Raw genomic sequence first — 26,871 nt, 5'->3', positions numbered from 1 at the left:
GACTCTGATGAGTATAATAAGGAACTGTACAGGGAAATAGAGTGGGCCAGTAAATCAGAGAGTCTTATAATGGGAGATTTTAATTTCCCAGATATTGACTGGAATTTGGGGGCTGGTTACTCATGCACTAGCAGGGCTTTTGTGGATTTATTGGATGATTGTTTTCTACATCAGCATGTTCGGGAGGCAACTAGAGGGAGTAATACTCTTGATTTGATTATCAGCAGTGATTCTTCATGCATTAAGAATCTGCAGATAAATGAACCACTAGGTGGCAGTGATCACAGTGTGCTGAAGTGGGATTTACTCAAAGAGGTAACTACCATTAGGGGTAAAGGGAAGGGTTATTGCTTCCGTAAAGGCGACTACGATGGACTGAGACAGTATTTAAATTCTATACAGTGGGACCAACTGATGATGTTACCAACAGCAAATTCAAAATGGGAAGCATTCAAAGAACTTATCTTGGAAGCTACTAGGCTTTACATACCAACTAAGAAATATTGTTCAAGGTTTAGGCCAAAATGGATGTCAGATGAACTAATGAGGCATATGGCAGAGAAGAAAAATGCATGGGATACTTACAAATTAACACATGACACAGAAGCCTATGATAGATACAAGTTGATATGCAACCAAGTTACAAAGGAGGTTAGGCAGGCGAAGGCAGATTACGAGAAATCCTTGGCAAGGGATGCAAAGAAAAACAGCAAAGAGTTCTTTACTTATGTAAACTCTAGAAGGAAGGGAATGAATCAGATTGGTCCACTTGATATTGATGGGTCAACTGTTGATGATCCTGCTCAGGTGGCTAACAAACTAAATGAATATTTTGCATCGACATTCACACATGAGGAGTTATTCAGCAAAGGGAATGCCAGAGGTGTATTCAACTCTAGCAGTAAGCTACAGAATCTTGAAATAACTGGGAGTAAAGTGGAGGAGAAACTGTTGAAGATAAACACAAGAAAGGCACCCGGGGTGGATGGGATCTATCCAGTTATATTAAAGGAGGCAGCAAAGGAAGTAAGCAAACCCTTAGCCATAATTATGAGAGCTTCCTTGGACTCAGGGGAGGTACCCATAGACTGGAAATGTGCAAATGTGACCCCAATTCACAAAGGAGGATCAAAGGCTGACACAAGTAATTATAGACCTGTGAGCTTAACTTCTGTTCCAGGAAAATTAATGGAGGCACTGGTTAAAGAAGCACTGCAGGATCATTTAGACAAGACTTCAGTTATAGCTCAGACACAGCATGGTTTTGTTAAGGGGAAGTCTTGCCTGACCAACTTGATTGGATACTATGATGCAGTCACAAAAGAACTGGATGCAGGGAATAACTTTGATATTATATACTTGGATCTTAGAAAGGCTTTTGATACTGTTGCACATGGAAGACTGCTACACAAATTGGAGCAGTGTGACATTGGAGGCAAATTGCTGCTATGGATAAAGGGGTGGTTGAGGGGGAGAAGACAGAGAGTGGTAATCAATGGACACTGCTCATCGTGGACTAATGTTATTAGTGGAGTCCCTCAGGGCTCAGTGTTGGGTCCATTGTTGTTTTCTGTATTTATAAATGATATTGATGATGGTATATCAAGCTTAATGTCCAAGTTTGCAGATGATACAAAGGTTGGCAGGGTTGTCAAGGACACTACTGACACTATGCTGCTGCAACAGGATCTGGAAAAGTTGAGCAGATGGGCTGAGAGGTGGCAAATGAAGTTTAACATTGACAAATGTAAAGTACTACACATGGGAAACAGCAACCCCAGAGCAACGTATCAACTCTGTGGTACTACACTGACAGTGGTAGAGAATGAAAGGGACTTGGGGGTGATTGTGCAGGCAGATATGAAGTTCTCTGAGCAGTGCAGACGGGCTGCAAGAGTACCTCATGGAGTATTGTCAATGATATACAGGAATTTTTCCAGCAGGGATAAGGAGTTGATTATTCCATTGTATAAGGCAATGGTCAGGCCACACCTAGAGTACTGTATACAGGTCTGGAGGCCTCATTTCAAGAAGGATGGAGAGCTGCTGGAACGAGTACAGAGAAGGGCAACAAGATTAGTGAATGGAACAAAGGCGTGCTCTTACGAAGAAAGGCTTAAGTTTTGCAAATTACAGTGTCTGGAGACTAGGCACCAGCGAGGTGATCTGATAGAGGTGTATAAAGCCTTGAATGGTTTGAGCATGCTCAATGCTGATGGGATTCTTCCTCTAGCTCAGAATAATCACCTGAGAGGGCATAAATTCAAATTGAGGAAAGACAGATGTAGGATAGACGTGCGGAAATTTGCCTTTAGCCAGCGGGTGGTTGGTTGGTGGAACAGACTTCCATCCCTTGTGGTGGAGGTTGATAGCCTGAATAAGTTTAAGGCTCGGCTGGACAGGTATTTTGAACGAACAGAGGGGTGAAGTGGAAGTGGTTTTTTTTTTTTTTTTTTTTGGCTGATGCTGCATAAGCTTGCTTTCTTGCATCAAATGCCTCTACTAATGCTAATGCTAATGCTAATTATCCCATTTAAAATTCACAAACTTTACAAAATAGAACAAACTTTTTCTCTTCCACATTTATCCATTCTTCTGTTTTCTGGAACAACCTTCCTGCATCTGTATTTCCTGAAAATAACAATCTACAGAAATTCAAGTCTAATGTCTTCAAGTAATTTCTGTCTTCTTGACCTACAACCCATATGTGGTAGTAAATGCTGTAGGCTCTAATACCTTTCATGTCTGGGATTTTCATAAAAAAAAATAATAATAAAAAATAAAATTTTCACTTTTAAAATGTAATAAAGTGTTCATTGAAGAAGAATGCCAAGCCAAAAATGGAGAGGAATGTATGATTGCTGATCATCTGTTTTGAAGAAAGTAGATGCAGTGGGATCTCCTGAAATACCTCTGCTGTGAAAATTTGTGAAAGCAACATTGACATTGCCATGTACAAAGTCATATTTGGAAAGTTTCAAAATCAGGGCATTGGTATTTCAGAGTAGATGTTTATTAAACATAGAGGGGATGAATCTTGGCTTCAGAACCATTTAGGATGATGTTAAACATTACAGAAACCTTGCCAGTGTTCCAGTTTTCCAAAAATTTAAGGTTTCTAGTATGTGGACTGTCACCATATCACCAAGAAATAGAAATAAACTTTAGAACTGAAGAGGATGGAATCACAGCAAGAAAATGAAATTAAATTTAAATATAAATCAGAATAGAAGAGAAAAATAATAAAACATTACTGAGGCACCAGAATGAACTTTAAATCACCTTCAATGTCACTAGCAGTTAATAGCAGAAGCTAGAGTCCTGCACAGGTCCACTGTATTAGTCCTGCACCTGATGTGGGATCTCCTGAAATATCCATGCTATGAAAATTTGTGAAAGCAGCATTGGCATTGTCACATAGTAAGTTAGATTTAGAGCTGAGTTTCAAAATTATGGTGGGCGCCTCTGTAGCCAGGTGGGCAGGAGCAGCAGTGCGTAGCACACGCTTTGTGATTAGACCAGGGTTCGAGCCAGTGAGCCACCAAATATGGAGGATGCAGAAAGGTCAGGGAATGAACACCGCATATCCCCAGAGTAATATGGCCTTAGTTGCTAATGCTCCTAAAAACCAAATAACAACATAACAAAATAATTATGGCATATTTCAGAATTGTTTATTAAACATAGAGGCAGAGGGGTGAATCATTGGCTTCAGAACTATTTAGGATGATGTTAAACATTACACAAACCTTGCCAGCTTTCTAATTCTCCAAGATATAGGATCTTGGAGAATTAGAATCTCTTTATAGGATCAGGACCAGAGGACTGTCACTGTATCATCAAGAAACAGAAATAAGCTTTAGAACTGAAGAGGTATGAAGAAGAAAAGGGGATAAAGGAAGAACACCATGGGGTAAAAAATGAAAAAACTTGACACGTACTACTCGCGTGTCCAATACGATGCTTCCCTTTATTTTTTACGATGTCGATTTTAAATCGAATAGCTTCCCTTTATTTTTTACAATGTTGCGTGTGGTTTGGTCACCAACATTATAATGGTTCTTGATTTAATGAATGCACCGTTTTCAAACTTTTGAATAGTTTCAAGTTTTTATTTAATTTGAAAGCACAACTCTTGTGTTTGCCCACCATTTTCATGATTTCTAAATGAAAAAAAAAAAAAAAAAGTTACTATAAAAAAAAATAAATTCCGACATCCCCGACATAAAGAACGAAACAAAATTTGTCCTTTTGCGGTGCGACGGAACACAACAATCGATGCAACGCACTGAATCAAATTAAACATTTGGTCTCTTTTTTTTTTTTTTTGTTTTGAGCAGTAGGTGTGAAGACAGCGGGGGGTTGCAAGATAATAGGTAACTAATCTCCCATTGACAACTTATAACGCCGGTTCTTGTCAATTATTTATGACTTGCAAAATATCTGTTTATACCTATTCTGGTTATTACTTGAATTTTATGATTTCTGGTTGATTTTTTTTTTTTTTTTTTTTTAATTTGGATTTTTAATCGAGAGTCTGCTGTACTTTATTATTACCGTATTTAATGTTGGTAATGTCTTATTGTGTGTTTAATTTATTTATCAATTAGACTTTATTATACATATGTATGTACAAGAAAATCACGTTATATATGGGGTCAGCAGGTGTTTGCTTATATCCGCGGTTTCAGCCATCCACAGTAGGTCTTGAAATGTAGCCCTCGCAGATACAGGGGTCTTACTGTATTAGTAATAAAATTAAATTTAATATTCCATAGTCCCACCCTCGATGTGGGCACCTATATGTGGTGAGGGGACAGCCCTAGTGATGTTGCTGGATTTACAGATTAGCATCACTGAGATCCAACACCCACACCTGCCCTTGAAACCCTTCAGTAATTGCAGATAACAAAGCCAAGAATGTGAGGAGGGGAGAGGGGGAGATTATTGGTTCCGTTAAACCCAAGCAATAATGGCTAAATTCTTGCAATGGAATTGTCGTGGATTCTGATGAAATATGGAGGATGTCAAATTACTTCTGCTTAAACATGAACCTGTTTTCTTTTGTTTGCAGGAAACATTGATTCTTCAGAAAAAAGATGATCCATCCTGTTGACATTTACTACCATCTGAAAAGACGGAAACGGGGATGGTCCAGCCCATGAAGGAGTCACAGTCGGTCTTATCCCCCTTCGCTTGTGCTCAACTGAACACTAACTTAGAAACAGCATCAATTTGTCTAGCCTTGGGGTTCCTTACAATCCATTCTATATATTTATTTCCTGGGGGAAAACATGAACTAGGCAGATCTTGACTATCTTACTTTGCAATTGTCCTATCCACCTCTATTTCTTGTAGATTTGTAATATGTTTAATGGACATAAACTGCACTACCCCACAGGGTAGTGCAGAAACTAATGAATGAGGTCATATTGTTGAATGTATGCTCAACAATGGTGACCTTACCTTATTAAATGTGGGAATCAATACCTATTTCCACATGCCTACATGTACATTCTCTGCCATCAGTCTCTCCATCTGCACCCCCTTCCCTACTTCCTCTGCTTTCATGGGAAGTGGAACAGAATCCTTATGGAAGTGATCACTTTCCTATAGTATCCATCATAGTAGGTGAACAACCTTGCCATCCATCTAGAATCCCATTGGTGGAAGTTTGATCAAGCAGATTGGAGAACATTTGTACAGCTTAATGAATTGGATCCTGTCAAAATCCAGCAGTATTCAATCGATTATGCTGTGAAGTACATGATAGAGAGTATTATCCATGGAGTGGCAGTTGCAATTTCAAAAAATTTTTGTGCTTTCCTTGCTTCTTTTGGTAAGCACAAAATCAGGCATGGGTTAATTTCAACGTTATCCCACCACCAAACATGTCATTGCCTTTCCATGTGCCTCTGCCGAAGCATGATTTATATGTTGTCAGAGCCAAAATGCATGCTGGGTATGGTTTACATCCTCAGTTAAACATGTGATTAGTGCCAAAGTCAGCTGGGATAAAATTTGGAAAATGAAGGGTAAATATATGTCACTTCTCTCATCTATATTAGAGCACAATGGATGTACAGTAGCAGACCTAACTACTATTGCCAATAATTTAGGAGTACTATTTTCTAGCATATCTGCTGAAACATCATACTCTGCAGAATTCCTGGTTTTAAAGAAGCAAGTGAGAGAAACAGAAACTTAACTTTTATTCAAACACTGCTAAGCCTTGTGGCCTGCCTTTCACTCAAGTGGAATTAATAACCTCGAAGGTCAGCACTAAAGGAACAGGTGATATTCAGTATGAAATGATAAAAAACCTTCCATCTCATTCTCTAGAGCTGTTGCTATATATTTATAACTAAATTTATTTGGAGGATCAGTTTCTTGATTTTTGGCATAGGACAATCATCCTTGCATTCCCAAAGGCAGATTTGGACACAAAATTCCTAACAGATTGGAAAATGAAAATGAAAAAATGCTTTGACAAGTTGCTTATGATCATTTGAATCAATTAGAAACAATGATTCTTTATGCATTCATAATGTGTGAGTATCAGTTTTATTTAATACAGAAAAAGCTTATGACACAACTTGGGTGTATGGTGTTTCAAAATACCTCTGTCTATTTAATTTTAGAGGTCATCTTTCTATTTTATCAGGAATTTCATATAAAAATGACCCTTCCAGGTTCATTTTAGATCTTGTCCTGGTGTTTTTTTTTGCCAAGAGGAAGGAGTTCCCCAAGAAACTCCTTCCTCTTGGCATTTAAAGTGAACTCTATTACAGAAGCTTCCAATAGAAGCTTCATCTATTGGTACATAGTGCCTTGCATATAGATGATTTTAGTATTTTTTGTTGCAACATAGAGTTATTGAATGACAACTCCTGCAACATAGAGTTATTGAATGACAACATGTAACTTTGTTGTCATTCAATAACTGCAACAAGCATTTGACCACCTTAGTTCCTGGGTTTTAGCCAATGGGTTTAAGTTAAATAAATAAATAAATAAATAATTTTAAGGCTCAGCTGGACAGGTATTTCGAACGAATGGAGGGGTGAAATGGAAGGTTTTTTTTTTTTTTTTTTGCTGATGCTGCATAAGCTTGCTTTCTTGCATCATATGCCTCTACTAATGCTAATGCTAAAAGTTTACCACTCACAAGATGTTTGTGTGCATTTTTGCCACAAATGAAATCTTCATCCTGACCTTGAACTCAGACTTGGACAAAACATAGTTCCTGTGGTAGCAGAAACAACATTTTTTTTTAGACTCATCTTTGATCAAAAATTTGCACTCTTTTTCAGAATTAAACTTTGATATTTGCTTTTGCTGGATCCCTAGTTTAGTGTCACAGGCAATGATTGGCTGGTGCTGCAGCCAAATCAGCAATGCCACAGAATCACATCTGCTTGTTTGTCCTCTGTACAGAACTACAAGCATCTAATCCACAACAAACTATATACACAATGACATGGTTGCACCACCAACAAACTAAACAGAATGATTATGCATTGGCAGTCGGTGCAGAGTTTGCTGGGGGGGTGGGGCAGTAGTCCTTTCTGGGACATTGTCCTGCGTTGCACTCCTATCTGCTGGAACTGATAATTTTCCTATGTGTCGAAATTGTGACCACACCATTTTAACAGTTCAGTACATTTTAAATTGTACGTGTGTCCTTCATAATGAACATCTGCGATGTTTTCTCATTTGTCTGAGCCTTATACACTTGGACAATGACAATGTGTTAGATACATTCATGTTTTTACATCTTATTAATTTATATAATTTTATTTAGAGTACGTTATTGTTTAATATGTTCATACTGTTTTGTATTATATATTAATTTATAATATAATAATTGTTTGTACTATTTTATACTTTTGATTTGGTGCACTATAGCCTCAGCTGCTGATGTACCATAAACCCCTAAACAACCAACCAAAGCCCCCAATCATCCCCCCATAAAAACAATTTTAAATTTAGGACAGCAGCTCTAATCCTTTTCAAAATTTCAGAATATTCTTAGGGATCTTTGTACCAAATGTCATGTTGGTAGGCTAATCCAAAAAGAGCTGCTACAAAAATCCTATTTCACAGCTGCCCATAATGTGGTAATGTTTTGAAAACATTTCTGGAGTACAGTATAGATGTAGCCTCAGATACTTATGTACCATAAACCCCTAAACAACCAACCAAAGCCCCCAATCATCCCCCCATAAAAACAATTTTAAATTTAGGACAGCAGCTCTAATCCTTTTCAAAATTTCAGAATATTCTTAGGGATCTTTGTACCAAATGTCATGTTGGTAGGCTAATCCAAAAAGAGCTGCTACAAAAATCCTATTTCACAGCTGCCCATAATGTGGTAATGTTTTGAAAACATTTCTGGAGTACAGTATAGATGTAGCCTCAGATACTTATGTACCATAAACCCCTAAACAACCAACCAAAGCCCCCAATCATCCCCCCATAAAAACAATTTTAAATTTAGGACAGCAGCTCTAATCCTTTTCAAAATTTCAGAATATTCTTAGGGATCTTTGTACCAAATGTCATGTTGGTAGGCTAATCCAAAGAGAGCTGCTACAAAAATCCTATTTCACAGCTGCCCATAATGTGGTAATGTTTTTAAAACATTTCTGGAGTACAGTATAGACATAGCCTCAGATACTTATGTACCATAAACCCCTAAACAACCAACCAAAGCTCTCAATCATCCCCCCCCATAAAAATAAGATAAAGAAAGCCTACGTGAGAAGCATGCAAAAATTTGATAAATTTACCAGTAAAAGTACTTTGCCGTAACGGCATTTGTATTGTTGCTCACTCAGCAAACATACAGTGGGTGTTATCGGTCAGGAGTAGAAATTGAATCCCTTGGGAGATTGAAACCCTCCCGAAATGGAAGGGGTAACCTGACCTTTTTTCTTTAGAATCACTGGAGGACTAGGGGGATACATTGTTTATTAAGAAAAAAAAGGCAAAGGTAAAGGAAGCCCACACAAGAAGCACAGCAAACTTCAAAAAAGTTTACTGGTGAAACTACATTACGAACATTTTTTTACGACGCCAGAACTTCCAGTATGACTCTGTTCGTGATTCTAAAGAAAAAAGGTGGTCAGGTTACCCTCTCCACTTCGGGAGGGATTCATCTTCTACTCCAGACCGATAACACCCACTGTCTGTTTACCGAGCGAGCAACAATAGAAATGCTGTTATGGCAAAGTACTTTTTCTGGTAAATTTCATCGAACTTTGCATGCTTCTCGTGTGGGCTTTACTTTACCTTAGCCAAATAATTTTAAATTTAGGACAGCAGCTCTAATCCTTTTCAAAATTTCAGAATATTCTTAGGGATCTTTGTATTAAATGTCATGTTGGTAGGCTAATCCAAAAAGAGTTGCCCATAATGTGGTGATGTTTTGAAAACATTTCTGGAGGACAGTATAGAAGTTTTTAACTCCCATAGTACTGTTTGATAATAGTGATGTGCCTTAAAATGTGACAAAGTGTGTAACTGTTGTAAATACAGGATACACTTGCAATTACCTAAACACATTACGAAGTGGTTTTATGTAAACATTTATTGAGTGCAGTATAAAAGTTTTTAACGATTTGGCTGAAGAGCCATCTACCATAGATGGCTCTCTGTCTTCTAATCTCCCCATTAATGCTGGTTTCCCCAAGGTTTAGTTCTTTCTCCCACTCTTTTCCTGTTGTATGTTAATGACCTTAATCCATTGGCTAAAAATTGTATATTATTAAATCCATAGTACCAATAATGGCACATTGCATTCCACCCTCCAGTTTGAAAAATCTTGCCCTTCACAAACAGCTTCAACCTGTCTAATATCCGCTATCAATTTCTTAAAATTTGATCTCCAGTAAGGCTAATCTAACTTAGTTAATTTCAGTCTTGTCGTATATTTTTCAAAAAGGATTCTTCTGCTGCATGCTTATTTTTGATGACACTCAGATTTCTAGACAAGATTACATATCTCTTTTGGGGATTACCCTGACTCTAATCTCTCTTGATGTATGTACATCACAAATATTGCTTCCTCTGCAGCTAAAACAACTGGGTTCTCTTTTTTGCTCTTGGTGTTACTTTTCTTCTAAACGGCTACTCACTCTGTACAAATCTTAAATCCCCCCCCTATCATAGAATATTGTTGAAACCTCTCTCAGGCTTCTGTGCTCCATTCAAAAAAGGGAAGTTAGGTTAATTAATGACTCATCTCTTACAGTATCTCCACTCTGTCTCTTTGCTATTCTGTTTCCACTACATGCCTCCTTTATAGATAATTCCATGAGCACTGTCCTTGTGATTGGCTTTTAATATTCCCCTTCTCTCTTCCAAACCAGTCTGAACATGTGCCACAACTAGTCAACATCTTTTCATTGTCCAACTTCAAACTCACAAAACCAACTTTGCTCCTTTCTCATTTATCAATTCAACTACATTTTCTGGAAACAATCTCCCTTTTACACATGCGATTTCCTGAAAATTGCAATCTACAGAAATTCAAATCTAATGTCAACAAATATTTCCTTTCATCTTTTCAACTTCTATATGGTACTAAATACCATTGCTTCCAATACTTTTCGTGTTTGGGGTTTTCACATTAAAAAAAAAAAACAGGATGCACCTGAAATGCAACGTGTACTTTACTTTACTTGTAATTGCACGTTATTATTGATATGTAGTATGCATTTCAGTGGAAATAAAAGTAACCTGTGGCTGAACTCATTTTTTACTGTGCCAAATAATTGTATTGTTTTAACAGATTTCTGCTGGAAAGGAAAATGGTACAGGTAAATATGAAAACCAGATTGACATTAACAATTTATTAACTGAACTAGCAATAATCCTAATGAATGCAATATTCATAACATTTATGTAGATTACATGACTAAGTAATAAATTTCATGACCACCACTGTAATTTTTTTGTCAGCTATTCCGCCACATATGAGCTTTTTGTATCTGCATTTTATGGAGAGGAGATGGTGCCTCCGAGGGAAATTTTATTATTGTTGTTTTTTTTTTTTTTTTAAACTGTAGGTATATTTCCAGATATTTATTTTTTTTTATTGCTACTTTTTTTCTAGGTATTAATCATTTGGATTCTGTGCACATTGTACATAGTTTATATTCAGCTTGCTGACCACAATGCATGCATTTTATCTGTAATTGTATCATTTTTATTGTGCAATGCTCCTGCCTGGTTTACACTTTTCCCCTTCATCTTATTTACTTTTGAATAAACTTTTCACTCTCATTCTTAATCCTCTAGTGTTTTCTAGGGGATAAGGCAGGCAAACTCTCAGAATTTGCCTGCCTTATCCCCCTTTTTAATTTTTCTATAAATCATCTTATAATCATACTAGTCAAGAAAAGCGTTTTAACATAATTTGAAGCTAACTTTCAAAATTATTTCTGTTATATTAATTATTAACCCAGGCAGATTTTAAAGTATATTAGATCAGTTTTAGAAGTTTTTTATTAGATCAGTTTTTTTTTTTCTACAGATGTAGAAAAAAAAAATGGAATGACTGATTTTGATAACATCAGAAAATGAGAATCACTTTTTGAATGTAATTGAATAGAAGGGCATGACTTAATTATTAGTAATTTTTTATGGGAACTTGTTATAACAGATTATCCATGTTAGTTGTCATCTGTTTCACTTTAGGCCAGTTATGTTTTATAAGGTGTTTATTTATTTATTTTTGACAAACAACATGAAGAAATTATAACATAATATCACAAAGGGGGATCGAGTGGGTACAGAGAAGGGCAACAAGATTGGTGAGGGGAATGAAGGGATCCTCTTACCAAGAGAGGCTTAAGTTCTGCAAATTGCAGTGGCTGGAGACTAGGCACCTGCGCGGCGATCTGATTGAGGTATATAAGGCCTTGAATGGATTGAGCACGCTGAATTCTGATGGGATCCTTCCACTTGTTCAGATTACGAACCTAAGGGGGCATAAATTCAAATTAAGAAGAGACAGATGTAGAATAGATGTGCGGAAATTTGCCTTTAGCCAGCGGGTGGTTAATTGCTGGAACAAACTTCCATCTGTCGTTGTGGAAGTTGATAGCTTGAATAAATTTAAGGAGGAACTGGACAGGCATTTGGAGGGAATGGTGTGATTTTTTTTTTTTTTTTTTTTTTTTTGGCTGATGCTGCATAAGCTCATACATTTGCTTTCTTGCATCACATGCCACTACTACTACTACTACTATTACAGACCAGTTAGTTTAACTTCTGTTCCGGGTAAAATAATGGAGTTACTGGTTAAAGATGCATTGCAGGATCATCTAGACAAGACTGCAGCAATAATTCAGACACAGCATGGGTTTGTTAAGGGAAAGTCTTGTCTGACAAATTTGATAGGATATTATGATGTGGTTACAAAGGAACTGGATGCAAAAAAATAATTTTGATATCATATATTTGGATTTCAGGAAAGCTTTTGACACTGTTGCGCATGGAAGACTATTGTACAAATTGGAGCAGAATGGTATTAAGGGTAAGTTGCTACAATGGATAAAAGGATGGTTAAGTGGGAGAAGACAGAGGGTGGTAATCAATGGGTGCTGCTCTTTGTGGACTAATGTTATTAGTGGAGTCCCACAGGGTTCGGTGTTGGGTCCACTGTTGTTTTGTATATTTTTGTATATCAGGCTTAATGTCGAAGTCTGCAGATGATACAAAGGTTGGCGGGGTTGTTAATGACAGTAATGGCAGTGTGCTACTGCAACAGGATCTAGATAATTTGAGTAGATGGGCTAAGAAGTGGCAACTGAAGTTTAGTCTTGACAAATGCAAAGTCCTGCATATGGGTAGAAGTAACCCCAGAGAAACGTACCAACTGTGTGGTACTACACTTAAGGTGGTAGAAAATGAAAAAGACCTGGGAGTAATTGTGCAGTCAGATATGAAGTTTTCTGAGCAATGCAGACAGGCTGCCAGAACAGGTCATGGGGTTTTGTCAATGATATATAGGAATTTTGCTAGCAGGGAAAAGGAGGTGATTATCCCTCTGTATAAGGCAATGGTCAGGCCACGCCTTGAGTACTGCGTACAGGTCTGGAGGCCTCATTTTAGGAAGGATGTAGATTTACTTGAGCATGTACAGAGAAGGGCAACAAGATTGGTGAGGGGAATGAAGGGATCCTCTTACCAAGAGAAGCTTAAGTTCTGCAAATTGGAGTGGCTAGAGACTAGGCACCTGCGCGGTGATCTGATTGAGGTGTATAAGGCCTTGAATGGGTTGAGCACGCTGAATTCTGATGGGATCCTTCGACTTCTTCAGATTACGAACCTAAGGGGCATAAATTCAAATTAAGAAAAGACAGATGTAGAATAGATGTGTGGAAATTTGCCTTTAGCCAGAGGGTGGTTAATTGCTGGAACAAACTTCCATCTGTCGTTGTGGAAGTTGATAGGTTGAATAAATTTAAGGAGGAACTGGACAGGCATTTGGAGGGAATTGTGTGATTTTTTTTTTTGGCTGATGCTGCATAAGCTCATACACATGCTTTCTTGCATCACATGCCACTACTACTACTACTACAGTGCTTTTATATTGATGTTAGTCCTGCATGAAGAAAAATTTCCTACTCCTGTTATCACCAACTAAATGTATAGAACCTCCTGTCCTGACGAGGAAGAATCTCACCTAATTTAATAAAATGAACTCAATAACCTTGTACATGACTTAAATCTAGAAAAAGGCAGATCTTTGGAATTGAAACTGTAAGATTGGAATTGCTTGCTGATGATAGAAAAAGTTCCATATTCCGTAAGAAAAATTTTAAAATTGTCATCACTTTATAATGTTTGGAATTCTTTTTTGTGTGACTAGATATAAATGATCCAGTGGAAGATTTGGACACAAAGTTGAAAAATGGCAATGAGTCATTGATTAATCTGATGTAAATTTAAAGCTAATTTTTTACATAACAAATGATAGGGTCCAGAATCCTGAATGGAATCAAATATCAGGAACATCACTGGCAGTTATATGGTAGTTGGGTTGTTATGGTTTTACTTGGATTGCAGGGTGAATTTAAGGTATTGGTGTTTTGTCTACTTGTGTTAAACAACAGAAGGTCTGTATGTTGTTGAGAATTGGCCAGTGCAAGAATGCATTGCTAATGAAAAGTAATGTCAAAAATGCACTGAGTGGATTCCCCATTGGTTCATGATCTTCCTTTACATATAAAGTTAATGGGGGAAAAAAAAATTGCGAGGACTTTGGACAGCATGATTGAAACAGTGATGGTTTTATCCATTTAAAGGAAAAATCTTGAAAGTTAAGTAATGTAAAACTCATAGAAGAATTGGATTGCAAGTTAGAAACTGTTGAACTAATAAGAGCAAAAACTAAACCCCATTTCATTTAGCTGCATAGTAGTCTTAATCCTTTGCAGTGCAATGCTGCGGCCTTCCCAACATTCTGTTTATTGTCCAGTGTTGTGGCAGCTGTGATTGTCAGTATTGCTGATTATGAAATTTTTTTTCCAGTTGTTCCATTTGTAATAATTAATGTAATTTTGTTATATTGAGTTGTTTTCAGACTATATATATATATCTTTTATTTTATGAGTTTGCATTATGAAATTTCATTTTTGTAGTCTATCTAATGCATGTTTTATGGCTTAAAAATAAATAAATAAATGAACCACAGAAACACAGTGTAACAATATATATTTTATTTGCTGTTTTGAACTTTTGAATAGAATTTAAATAATTCTAAATTGATATTGTAAGATTCATTGTATATTTGAAGTGGGTTTTTTTTTTTTTTTTGCAATAGTGATTACTGGATTGGACCACAAAGGTATAACATCAGCCTGTAGAAGAATTGAATTGCTTACAAATTCTTTACGTCAAAAAATGGATTTTACCCACTTTCTTTCCATTCCTTTTAACATGGCAAATATCAAGAATGCATTTCTAGAGTTTAAAGATGATGTTTTAAGAACAAGTTATGAGGTAAATGATCACATACTATATCTTAACACAAAGTTTTTAAGTGTCGTGATATTGTATTGCAATTTTTTTTTCTCTTTCACTTTATATGTGTGAGTCATCCTTATGCAGTGGTTACATAAATCCGTTTCTACTCACCAAACAGGAAGGAATTGTGTATGGGAGATTTGTTTAAAATTGTGTTTTTCCCCCCTTTGATCAATAGAAATGAAAAGTGTATATAGTTATCTCCGTATGAATCAATTACTATTTGATAAAAGATTATAACTTCATAGAGCACTCAATAAAACTATTGTTTTTTTATTTATTTTATTTATCGTTTATTTATTTTATCTCTAAAGTTAGCCATTCAATCTTGCATAGCAATACACATAATGCATGCATGGACTGTACAACTAACAATACTGCATTAAAAACTACATTTATTCTCTGAATTTCTTTTAAAACATACAAATTGTATGAAAAAAAACAAAGAAATAAATAATAATAAAAGAAAGAAATAATAATAATTTTTCTCATTTTAATGAAATTTGGACTGGCTTGACAAATATTTTTAAAAAGGTTCAAATATAAAATTTCATGAAAATCTGGCCATTGAAAATAGAGTTACATGCAGACAGATGGACATGGTGAAGGCAATAGGCACATGTGCATATGTACATGCAGAATTGGCTTTGCATTAGCAGTAGGAATCCCCCTTGTGTAGGTCTGTGACATTGGTGATTGCTAAGTCAGGAATGGCTGATATAAAATTGTAGTTTGCACATGCAGCGATCAGATTTTCAGAGTCTGTGAGGAAGAATGGGTCAGCATCAAGATCTTTGTGACATTAAATGTGGAATGATTGTGGGGATAAGTTAAATCAGCCTACTATCACTGATTCAACAGCAGTCAAATAGCCAGCTAAAGGTCATGAAACATACATGAAAGATCCATAGGCATCAATCATATGTGGCTGATGCCTGTGGTGAGCATTGTATCTTGTAATGCTCGGTGACACAACACAGTGGCCCATCTAACTACCCAGTAGGTATAGCAAGACCAATATCCACATGGACTATGTAGCTGACATTAGCTCGCAAAGGCTATGCCATTTGATGGCTATCAGTTACCCATGCTCACTATGAGACACAAGAAACTGCATCTTGCATGGGCACATCAGCATCAATACTGGATCACAAACATGTGGAAATCTGTTGCCTGCTCTGATGAATCTTATTTCCAACTCAATCATGCTGATGGATGTATTTGTATTTAGAGCAAGAAAATGAGGTCATGACACCTGGATGCACCGTTGGTGTTTGGCAGGCTGGAGGCAGTGGTGTTATGGTTTGGTATTTTTGTGGTTTGCTCTATGTTCTCTGATCACCAGAAATCAATGACTCAGTAGGAATACCTGCCTTTTTATCATCTCCAACCAAGTATGCCCCCTTCATGTTGACAGTGTATCTAGACAACTTTGACATCTATTAACAAGACAGTGCACCACACAGCTAGGCCTAGTAGGTTGCTACCTGGTTTCAGGAACAAGACAATAAATTTTTCATCCTCCCATGGCCACTCACCTCATCTGATCGCACCTCAATTAAACATGTTTTGGGATGTGCTGGAAAAGGACTTTTGATGCTACGGCCATCCACCTGACAATGTGCAGGAATTACTGGACACAATGCAAAACATGGGTAGCACTACCACAGAACACCCTATAACACCTCAGGGCAAAAGGTGGCCCTGAAAGGTATTAAGTAGGTGTTGTTAATGCTAAACCAACTCATTGTATGTGTGAATGCTCCTAAAAAGTGGCAAGTACACTAAAAAAAAAGTTTTTCTGTACTGTAGCTTAGGTGATATTTTTGGCAATTACATATTTTAAATGAATGAATAAAATAAATTTCGATTTACACTCTAGAGATCTGAGGCAAGAAGAGATTACAGCTTCAGAGTTTTAAGATGATATAAGAACAATGGATTCCTCAGTATTAGTCTGCTGTAATATTGTTGCTTTTGATGGGAAACAAGAGAAACTCAAGCAGTTTCTCTCAACAATTCTAAATCTTTTTATTATATTTGGCACAAAAGTTTTCCAAACTAGTATGCATCTTGGGTCTGAATTCAGGTTTTTTGCATTTGCTTAGCCAGTTTTCCCTCTGATTGCTCATTGCATATGATGGTAGATGGGTCTCTGTCTTCTGATTTTTGTTTAATGCTGCAGTTCCCCTGGGTTTTGTAGATTCACCTTCTCTTATCCCTTCACCCCTGAATGACCTTCAATGACTTTTTTCCCTGACTGGAAATCCAGTTTATAGTTTTGCTGATAAGTTAACACTGTAGAAAATGTAAAGTTGCTTTTTTATGTATATATATATATATATATATATATAAACTATATATCCTCATAACCTCCCATCATTTTGTGAAAAACATGTTCTTAATAGATGTGGGTTATCTTTGTTTCTTGTAGCATTCAACTACTTAAATGATTTGATGTTGTGTCTTTTTCATTCTACAAATGGGGTGGTACCACATTTTGAGTGTGGTACCACCCAATTTGTTTTGCTTTATGAGATTATTACTACCCAGATCATTACCTTGCATTTATCAATATTAAACCTCAATACTACATTTCAGCCATCTGTCGAATTTACCTCAATCTTATTGGTACCTACCTAGATCTTGTTATAACTGTCATGCCCACCTTTGTGTCATGAGCAAAATTCAAAACTTGCATATGGGTGTACATATTAATTTTTTTTTTTGGTTTGAATACAGCAATTTCCTTATTTCTTTTAAATGTTATGCCAACCTTAGCAAATACAAATATACCTATTCAAACCAACATATCTCACAGCCTTGTATGGATGTGGGATACATTAGCATTAGTAGAGGCATTTGATGCAAGAAAGCAAGCTTATGCAGCATCAGCCAAAAAAAAAAAAAAAACCACTTCCACTCACCCCTCTGTTCGTTCAAAATACCTGTCCAGCTGAGCCTTAAACTTATTTAGGCTATCAACTTACACGACAAGCGATGGAAGTCTCTTCCACCAACCAACCACCCGCTGGCTAAAGGCAAATTTCCGCACGTCTATCCTACATCTGTCTTTCCTCAATTTGAATTTATGCCCTCTCAGGTGATTATTCTGAGCGAGAGGAAGAATCCCATCAGCATTGAGCATGCTCAAACCATTCAAGACTTTATACACCTCTATCAGATCACCTCGCTGGTGCCTAGTCTCCAGACACTGTAATTTGCAAAACTTAAGCCTTTCTTCGTAAGAGCACCCCTTTGTTCCATTCACTAATCTTGTTGCCCTTCTCTGTACTCGTTCCAGCAGCTCTACATCCGTCTTGAAATGAGGCCTCCAGATCTGTATACAGTACTCTAGGTGTGGCCTGACCATTGCCTTATACAAGGGAATAATCACCTCCTTATCCCTGCTAGAAAAATTCCTATATATCATTGACAATACAACATGAGCTACTCTTGCAGCCCGTCTGCACTGCTCAGAGAACTTCATATCTGCCTGCACAACCACCCCCAGGTCCCTTTTATTCTCTACCACTGTCAGTGTAGTACCACAGAGTAGGATACGTTGCTCTGGGATTGCTGTTTCCCATGTGTAGTACTTTACATTTGTCAATGTTAAACTTCATTTGCCACCTCTCAGCCCATCTGCTCAACCTTTCCAGATCCTGTTGCAGCAGTATAGTGTCAGTAGTGTCCTTGACAACCCTGCCAACGTTTGTATCGTCTGCAAACTTGGATATTAAGCTTGATATAACATCATCCATATCATTTATGAATACAGAAAACAATAATGGACCCAACACTGAGTCCTGAGGGACTCCACTAATAACATTAGTCCACGATGAGCAGTGTCCGTTGATTACCACTCTCTGTCTTCTCCCCCTCAGCCACCCCTTTATCCACAGCAGCAATTTGCCACCAATGTCACACTGCTCCAATTTGTGCAGCAGTCTTCCATGTGCAACAGTATCAAAATCCTTTCTAAGATCCAAGTATATAATATCAAAGTTATTCCCTGCATCCAGTTCCTTTGTGACTGCATTATAGTATCCAATAAAATTGGTCAGGCAAGACTTCCCCTCAACAAAACCATGCTGTGTCCGAGCTGTAACTGAAGTTTTGTCTAAATGAGCCTGCAGTGCTTCTTTAACTAGTGCCTCCATTAATTTTCCTGGAACAGAAGTTAAACTCACAGGTCTATAATTACTTGTGTCAGCCTTTTATCCTCCTTTGTGAATTGGGGTCACATTTGCACATCTCCAGTCTGTGGGTACCTCCCCTGAGTCCAAGGAAGCTCTCATAATTATGGCTAAGGGTTTGCTTACTTCCTCTGCTGCCTCCTTTAATATAACTGGATAGATCCCATCCACCCCGGGTGCCTTTCTTGTGTTTATCTTCAACAATTTCTCCTCCACTTTACTCTCAGTTATTACAAGATTCTCTAGCTTACTGCTAGAGTTGAATACACCTCTGGCTTTCCCCTCGCTAAATAACTCCTCATGTGTGAATGTCGATGCAAAATATTCATTTAGTTTGTTAGCTACCTGAGCAGGATCATCAACAGTTGACCCATCGATATCAAGTGGACCAATCTGACTCATGCCCTTCCTTCTAGAGTTTACATAAGTAAAGAACTCTTTGCTGTTTTTCTTTGCATCGCTTGCCAAAGATTTCTCATAATCTGCCTTCGCCTGCCTAACCTCCTTTGTAACTTGATTACAGATCAACTTGTATCTATCATAGGCTTCTGTGTCATATGTTAATTTGTATGTATCCCATGCATGTTTCTTCTCTGCCCTATGCCTCATCAGTTCATCGGACATCCATTTAGGCCTAAACCTTGAACAATATTTCTTAGTTGGTATGTAAAGCCTAGTAGCTTCCAAGATAAGTTCTTTGAATGCTTCCTATTTTGTATTTGCTGTTGGTAATATCATCAGTTGGTCCCACTGTATAGAATTTAAATACTGTTTCAGTGCCGACCGGGCTAGCCGAGTGGGTAAAGTACCTGCCCGGCAACCCAAAGGTCGCGGGTTCGATTCCCGCCTCGGGCTTGGATCACTGTACTGCAAAAACCTTTGGAGGTGCAATATGGCCACAGAAGCCGATGCGCCAACAACTACCAAATCAAAAAAAAAAAAAAAAAAAAAAAAAAAATACTGTTTCAGTCCATCGTAGTCGCCTTTACGAAAGCAATAACCCTTCCCTTTACCCCTAATGGTAGTTACCTCTTTGAGTAAATCCCACTTCAGCACACGGCGATCACTGCCACCTAGTGGTTCCTTTATCTGCAGATTCTTAATGCGTGAAGAATCACTACTGATAATCAGATCAAGAGTATTGCTCCCTCTAGTTGCCTCCCGAACATGCTGATGTAGAAAACAATCATCCAATAAATCCACAAAAGCCTTGCTAGTGTGTGAGTGACCAGCCCCCAAATTCCAGTCAATATCTGGGAAATTAAAATCTCCCATTATAAGACTCTGATTTACTGGCCCACTCTATTTCCCTGTACAGTTTCTTATTGTACTCATCAGAGTCATTAGGCCTATAGCACACTCCTACTCTCAATTTTGATCTCCCAATGCTTATGTCACACCAAACTGGCTCGACACTGCACTGTCCAGCGATGTCCACTGGCTTCACTTCCTTAGATTTTATGTATTTCTTAACTAATAGTATAACCCCCTCCTCCCTTCCTATCCAGTCTATCCTTTCTGTAGACGTTGTACTCCCCAAATTCCAGTTCTGCATTCCTTATATCTGTGTGACACCACGTCTCTGATATCCTAACAATATCTGCCTTTGATGTTTTGAGCAATACCTCAAATTCATCAAATTTATTTACTAAACTCCTAGCATTGGTGTACTCGCAAGTATACATGCACCTATTTCTATTCTTAGCTACCCTAACACAACCCATGTGTTTACTTGTACCGCAATGACTCCCAGCAGTCTCTGAAATATCCTGCATCTTGTTTTTCAGCCTTCTGCTCATTCCAATAGAAGCAGTGCAAGAATCTCTTTCACCTCTGCCATTGGCTACTGTTAATCTATTCGTCTTTGTCTCCCCCCAAGCTAGCAGTTTTCCGACCCACCTAACACTGCCTCGATAGCATCAGCAAATATTCTTGCACCCTTTCTATACATTGGTTTGGCTACATTTTTGAAGTCATTGAAGAACGTTGTGCAAATCTATTTTATCAATAGTTTTCAGATTGCCCACTTCCATTTTGGAAGTTAATTACCATAGCAGACTAAACCAGAAGGATGATTCTGTCATAGTTATAACTTCTGCCGAGGTTGTGGGGAGTCCAAAACAAGTTGAGAAGATTTTGTTCTTTTATTAGTTAAATTACATGGGTAGGGAAAGAAGAGAGTGATCAGGAGCGAAAGTGCATAGCACGCGTTTCTTGAGTGGACCGAGGTTCAAGCCCGTGACTACTAAATACGATAAGTATTTGTATTGACGATTTATTGTAAACTCTACTGACTTGGTTGTCGTGCCGGAGTGATCAGGAGCGAAAGTGCATAGCACGCGTTTCTTGAGTGGACCGAGGTTCAAGCCCGTGACTACTAAATACGATAAGTATTTGTATTGACGATTTATTGTAAACTCTACTGACTTGGTTGTCGTGCCGGAGTATAAACAGAAAAAATAATAATAATAAGGAAGAGTTGGCTGTAAAAAATGGATCATTTTCAATTTCTACATATGGCAGTAATCGAATAATTACAATTTATTCCATTTTTTATTACAGTAGGTCACCACCTATTGTAATAAAAAAACATCAAATCAAAAGCAGCTTGCTCTTAGTCTCAGCACTAGAAGATGACTCTGTGGGGTCCAACATTGGGCATCTTTTTCTGAACAATGTGAAAGCATGTGGGAATCCTATTAATAATTAGTATTGATAATGCACATGTTATGGTAAGCTTAAAAATTGGAGTAGCAAGGGTATTAACACGTTTGCTGCCTGGTTGATCTGTGACCTTAAACAATCGTAATTTGAAAATTACAGGATTGAGTCAACCTGGATTGGGGACTGCAGAGACATTTTTGGGCTTTCTTCTCTTTGTGGCTGAATTAATCAGCCACTGTGAAGACTGCTTGACAGAAATATCTGGTTTTTCTTCCATCAAATCAGAAGCAAATGGTTCTTAAATCAGGTGGTTTTCTGTCCGCATGGATCAAAAACCCCATTGTCAAAATGTGCATCAACATGCAGCGAACATGTTAAAAGAAGAGACTGAGTACTGGTAATAGGCTGTCATTGTCATCTTATTAATTTGTGCCCTGAAAAATAAGCTGTATGAAAGTGTATGAACACTAGACATTCTTTTTTTTTTTTTTAGGAGCATTAACAACCGAGGCCATATTGCTCCGGGATATGCGGTGGTCATTCCCTGACCTTTCCGCATCCTTCGTATTTGGTGGTGACGGGCTCGAACCCCGGTCTAATCAAGAAGCGTGTGCTAAGCACTGCTGCTCCTTCCCACCTGCACCTGGCTACGGAGGCGCCACTAGACATTCATACACTTTCACAGGAAGGCATATGGCTCCTTTTTCCTTTTCCTTTAACACTTCTCTCATACCATCTAGAGAGACATGGTAAAAGGAAAGATAAATTTCAACAATTTCAACTGGTGCATGCTACTGAAGTAAAGAGGATTTTTAAGCATCTGTACTTGTTAGCTGTCTTTTGTTAAAATGTGTAACTAGACTAATAGGATACAACTTGTCAGCGTTGGCTAACAAGACTATCGGGAGCCAGACGTGTCAAAAGCCCTAATTGAACTTCTTTATTTATTAATTTGAAATTATTGTTTTTGTATAACTTTTGATTTAAATTTAGTAGGATAGTATTTTTTTGTGACTTTCTGATTAAATTAGTGCATTTATTCTTTACTCAGCCTTGTAATTGCATAGAAACCACAGTCAAATCTGGCACCATTGTTATTGATATAGCAGATACTGGTAGTTCTAAAAAACTTGTAGTAGTGTAATCAGTATCAACAGAGGATTACAAATTATAAATTATAGCACTACTTACGTGATTTAATAATTTAATTTGTCACATAGATCATAACGTACGACAGTAATATTCGTAGAGCTTTTTTAGAATCAGTGATTTGGCATAGATAGTTAGCGAGAGAGTTCAAACCATGTGGGTGGCAATAGAAAGTTAAATTTATTATCTATTATAACTATTTAGATTTTACGAATGTAATTTTTTAACTCAATACGTATAACTTGACAGGAGATCCGAAATTCGTGTAAGTTGAAGATAAAACTCAATACTGAAATATATATATATATACACCAATGAGCCAAAACATTATGATCAGCGAGTCATTATGCAAATCAAAGCAACTGCAGGTGAACAACGGCGTGTGCGTGGGTCGGGAGATGGTATAAAAAATACCTGATACTGAGCTCCATTAATCAGTGTAATTCTAGTTCTTCAGATGGGAAAGGCAGCAGACTTAAGTGTATTTGGCCTTTGTCAAACTCTGACCCAGATGAATGGGTCAGAGCATATCCGAAACGGCACGGCTAGTGGGATGCTCACAATCAGCCATAGTTAGTATCTACTGAAAGTGACCCGAGGAGGGAGAACCCATGAACTGCCGGTGAGGTGTTGGACGACCATGGTACATCGATTCTCCAGGTGAGCGAAAACTCCCCTGGATGGTATGTGGCTACAGAAGTGTGACTACTGTGGTTCAACTAACTGGTAATTGGAATGCTGGTGACGTGAGTCAAGTGTCACAATACACAGTACATCGAACCCAACTGCAAATAGCGCAGAGTAGCCACAGGCTGCTCCAAGTGCCAATGCTAACCACAGTTCACCGACGACAGTGCCTGCAATTGGCACGCTAGCATCGAACTGGACTCTGAGTGTTTGGAAGAAGGTAATCTGGTCTGATGAATAATGTTTCCTGTTGCACCATGTGGATGGCCAAGTACCAGTGCGTCGTTTACCTGGGGAAATGATGACACAAACACACGCTTCTCATTTCACCCATCCAGTCGCTCCAAATGTTTGTCTAGTTTTTCCTTGAATCTGTTTAAGCTATCAACTTCTACAATGACAGATAGGAGTTTGTTCCGGCAATCAACCATCCCCTGGCTAAAGGCAAACTTCCGCACATCTATCCTACAACTGTCTTTCCTCAATTTGAATTTATGCCTTTTCAGGCGATTATTCTGAGCTAGAGGAAGAATCCCATCAACATTATGGCTCAAACCGTTCAAGGCTTTATATACACCTCAATCAGATCACCTCGCAAGTGCCTAGTCTCCAGACACTGTAATTTGCAAAACTTAAGCCTTTCTTCGTAAGAGCAACCCTTTGATCCATTCACTAATCTTGTTGCCCTTCTCTGTGCTCGTTCCAACAGCTCTACATCCTTCTTAAAATGAGGCCTCCAGACCTGTATACAGTACTCAAGGTGTGGTATTGCCTTATACAAGGAGATAATCACCTCCTTATCCCTGCTAAAAAAAATTCCTGTATATCATTGACAAGGCACTATGAGCTACTCTTGGAGACCGACTGCACTGCTCAGAAAACTTAATATCTGCCTGCACAATTACCCCAGGTCCTTTTCGCTCTACTACTGTCAGTGTAGTACCACACAGTTGATACGTTACTCTGGGGTTACTGCTTTCCATATGCAGTACTTTACATTTGTCAATGTTAAACTTCAGTTACCACCTCTCAGCCGATCTGCTCAACTTTTATAGATCCTGTTGTAGCAGTGTACTGTCATTAGTGTCATTAACAACCCTTCCGACTTTCGTATATAATCTGCAAACTTGGACATTAAGCCTGATATATACCAACATCAATATCATTAATGAATATAGAAAACAACAGTGGACCCGACACTGAACCCTGCGGGACCCCACTAATAACATTAGTCAACGATGAGCAGTGTCCATTGATTACCACTCTCTGGCTTCTCCCACTCAACCATCCCTTTATCCATTAGCATTAAAAGAGGCATATGATGCAAGAAAGCAAGCTTATGCAGCGTCAGCCAAAAAAAAATCCGCTCCCATTTCACCTCTCTATTCATTCTAAATACCTTTCCAGCTTTCCAGCCTTAAATTTATTTAGGCTATCAACTTCCACAACAAAGGATGGAAGTCTGTTCCACCGACCAAATACCCGCTGGCTAAAGGCAAACTTCCGCACATCTGTCCTACATCTGTCTTTCCTCGATCTGAATTTATGTCCACCGAGGTGATTATTCTGAGCAAGAAGAAAAATCCCATCGGCATTGAGCATGCTCAAACCATTCAAGGCTTTATACACCTCTATCAGATCACCTCACTGGTGCCTAGTCTCCAGACACTGTAATTTGCAAAACTTAAGCCTTTCTTTGTAAGAGCAACCCTTTGTTCCATTCACTAATCTTGTTGACCTTCTCTGTACACGTTCCAACAGCTCTCCATCCTTCTTGAAATGAGGCCTCCAGACCTGTACGAGGGAATAACCACCTCCTTATCCCTGCTAGAAAAATTCCTGTATATCATTAACAAGACACCATGAGCTACTCTTGCAGCCTGTCTGCACTGCTCAGAGAACTTCATATCTGTCTGCACAATTACCCCCAGGTCCTTTTCATTCTCTATCACTGTCAGTGTAGTACCACAGAGTTGATACGTTGCTCTGGGGTTGCTGTTTCCCATATGTAGTACTTTACATTTGTCAGTGTTAAACTTCATTTGCCACCTCTCAGCCCATCTGCTCAACTTTTCTAGATCCTGTTGCAGCAGCGTACTGTCATTAGTGTCTTTAACAACCCTGCCAACCTTCGTATCGCTGCAAACTTAGATATTAAGCCTGATATTCCATCATCCATATCATTAATAAATACAGAAAATAATAATGGACCCAACACTGAACTCTGAGGGACTCCACTAATAACATTACTTCATGATGAGCAGTGTCCAATGATTACCACTCTCTGTCTTCTCCCCCTCAACCATCCCTTTATCCATAGCAGCAATTTGCTTCAAATCCACACTGCTCCAATTTGTGCAGCAATCTTCCATGTGCAACAGTATCAAAAGCTTTTCTAAGATCGAAATATATAATATCAAAGTTAATCCCTGCATCCAGTTCTTTTGTGACTGCATCATAGTTATCCAATCAAATTGGTCAGGCAAGACTTTCCCTTAACAAAACCATGTTGAGTCCGAGCTATAACTGAAGTCTTATCTAGATAATCCTGCAGTGCTTCTTTAACCAGTGCCTCCATTAATTTTCCTGGAACAGAAGTCAAACTCACAGGTCTATAATTACTTGTGTCAGTGTTTGATCCTCCTTTGTGAATTGGGGTCACATTTGCACATGGGTACCTCCACTGAGTCCAAGGAAGCTCTCATAATTATGGCTAAGGGTTTGCTTACTTCCTTTGCTGCCTCCTTTAATATAACTGGATAGATCCCATCCACCCCAGATTCCTTTTTTTATGTTTATCCTGAACAGGAGAGACTGCTTCCGTAGGGATGGAATACACTTAAATAGAAAGGGTGCAAGAATATTTGCTGATGCTATCGAGGCAGTGTTAAGTGGGTCGGAAAACTGCTAGCTTGGGGGGATACAAGGACTAATAGTTTAACAGTAGCCGTAGGCAGAGGTGAAGGTGATTCTTGCACAACTTCTATTAGAATAAGTAGCAACCTGGAGCGTGGAGTGTTGGGGATTTCAGGGACGGATGACAGTCATCCTGAAATAGGTGGGTATATGGGATGTGTTAGGGTAATTAAGAATAGGAGTAGGAGTATGTTATAGGCCTAATGACTCAAATGAG

At 38.2% G+C, this 26,871-nt stretch overlaps 1 protein-coding gene across 3 annotated transcripts in view; it reads left to right on the top strand.

Annotated features, from left to right (window-relative positions):
* Positions 1 to 26,871, top strand: part of LOC150091151 (activating signal cointegrator 1 complex subunit 1) — a 256,296-nt gene that overhangs the window by 76,507 nt on the left and 152,918 nt on the right. For all 3 annotated transcript variants that reach the window (XM_090382261.1, XM_090382253.1, XM_090382271.1), the window contains one exon: positions 14,837 to 15,015. In XM_090382261.1, the coding sequence (XP_090238387.1) occupies positions 14,837 to 15,015 (179 nt within the window). The remainder of the gene's footprint in view (positions 1 to 14,836; positions 15,016 to 26,871) is intronic.

The sequence above is a fragment of the Mastigoproctus giganteus genome, chromosome 1 (genome assembly GCF_048544385.1).
Source record: "Mastigoproctus giganteus isolate SK-2022 chromosome 1, ASM4854438v1, whole genome shotgun sequence".
Lineage (NCBI taxonomy): Eukaryota > Metazoa > Arthropoda > Arachnida > Uropygi > Thelyphonidae > Mastigoproctus > Mastigoproctus giganteus.
The sequence above is the reverse complement of the archived record's forward strand: the minus strand, read 5'-3'. Positions and strand labels throughout refer to the sequence as shown.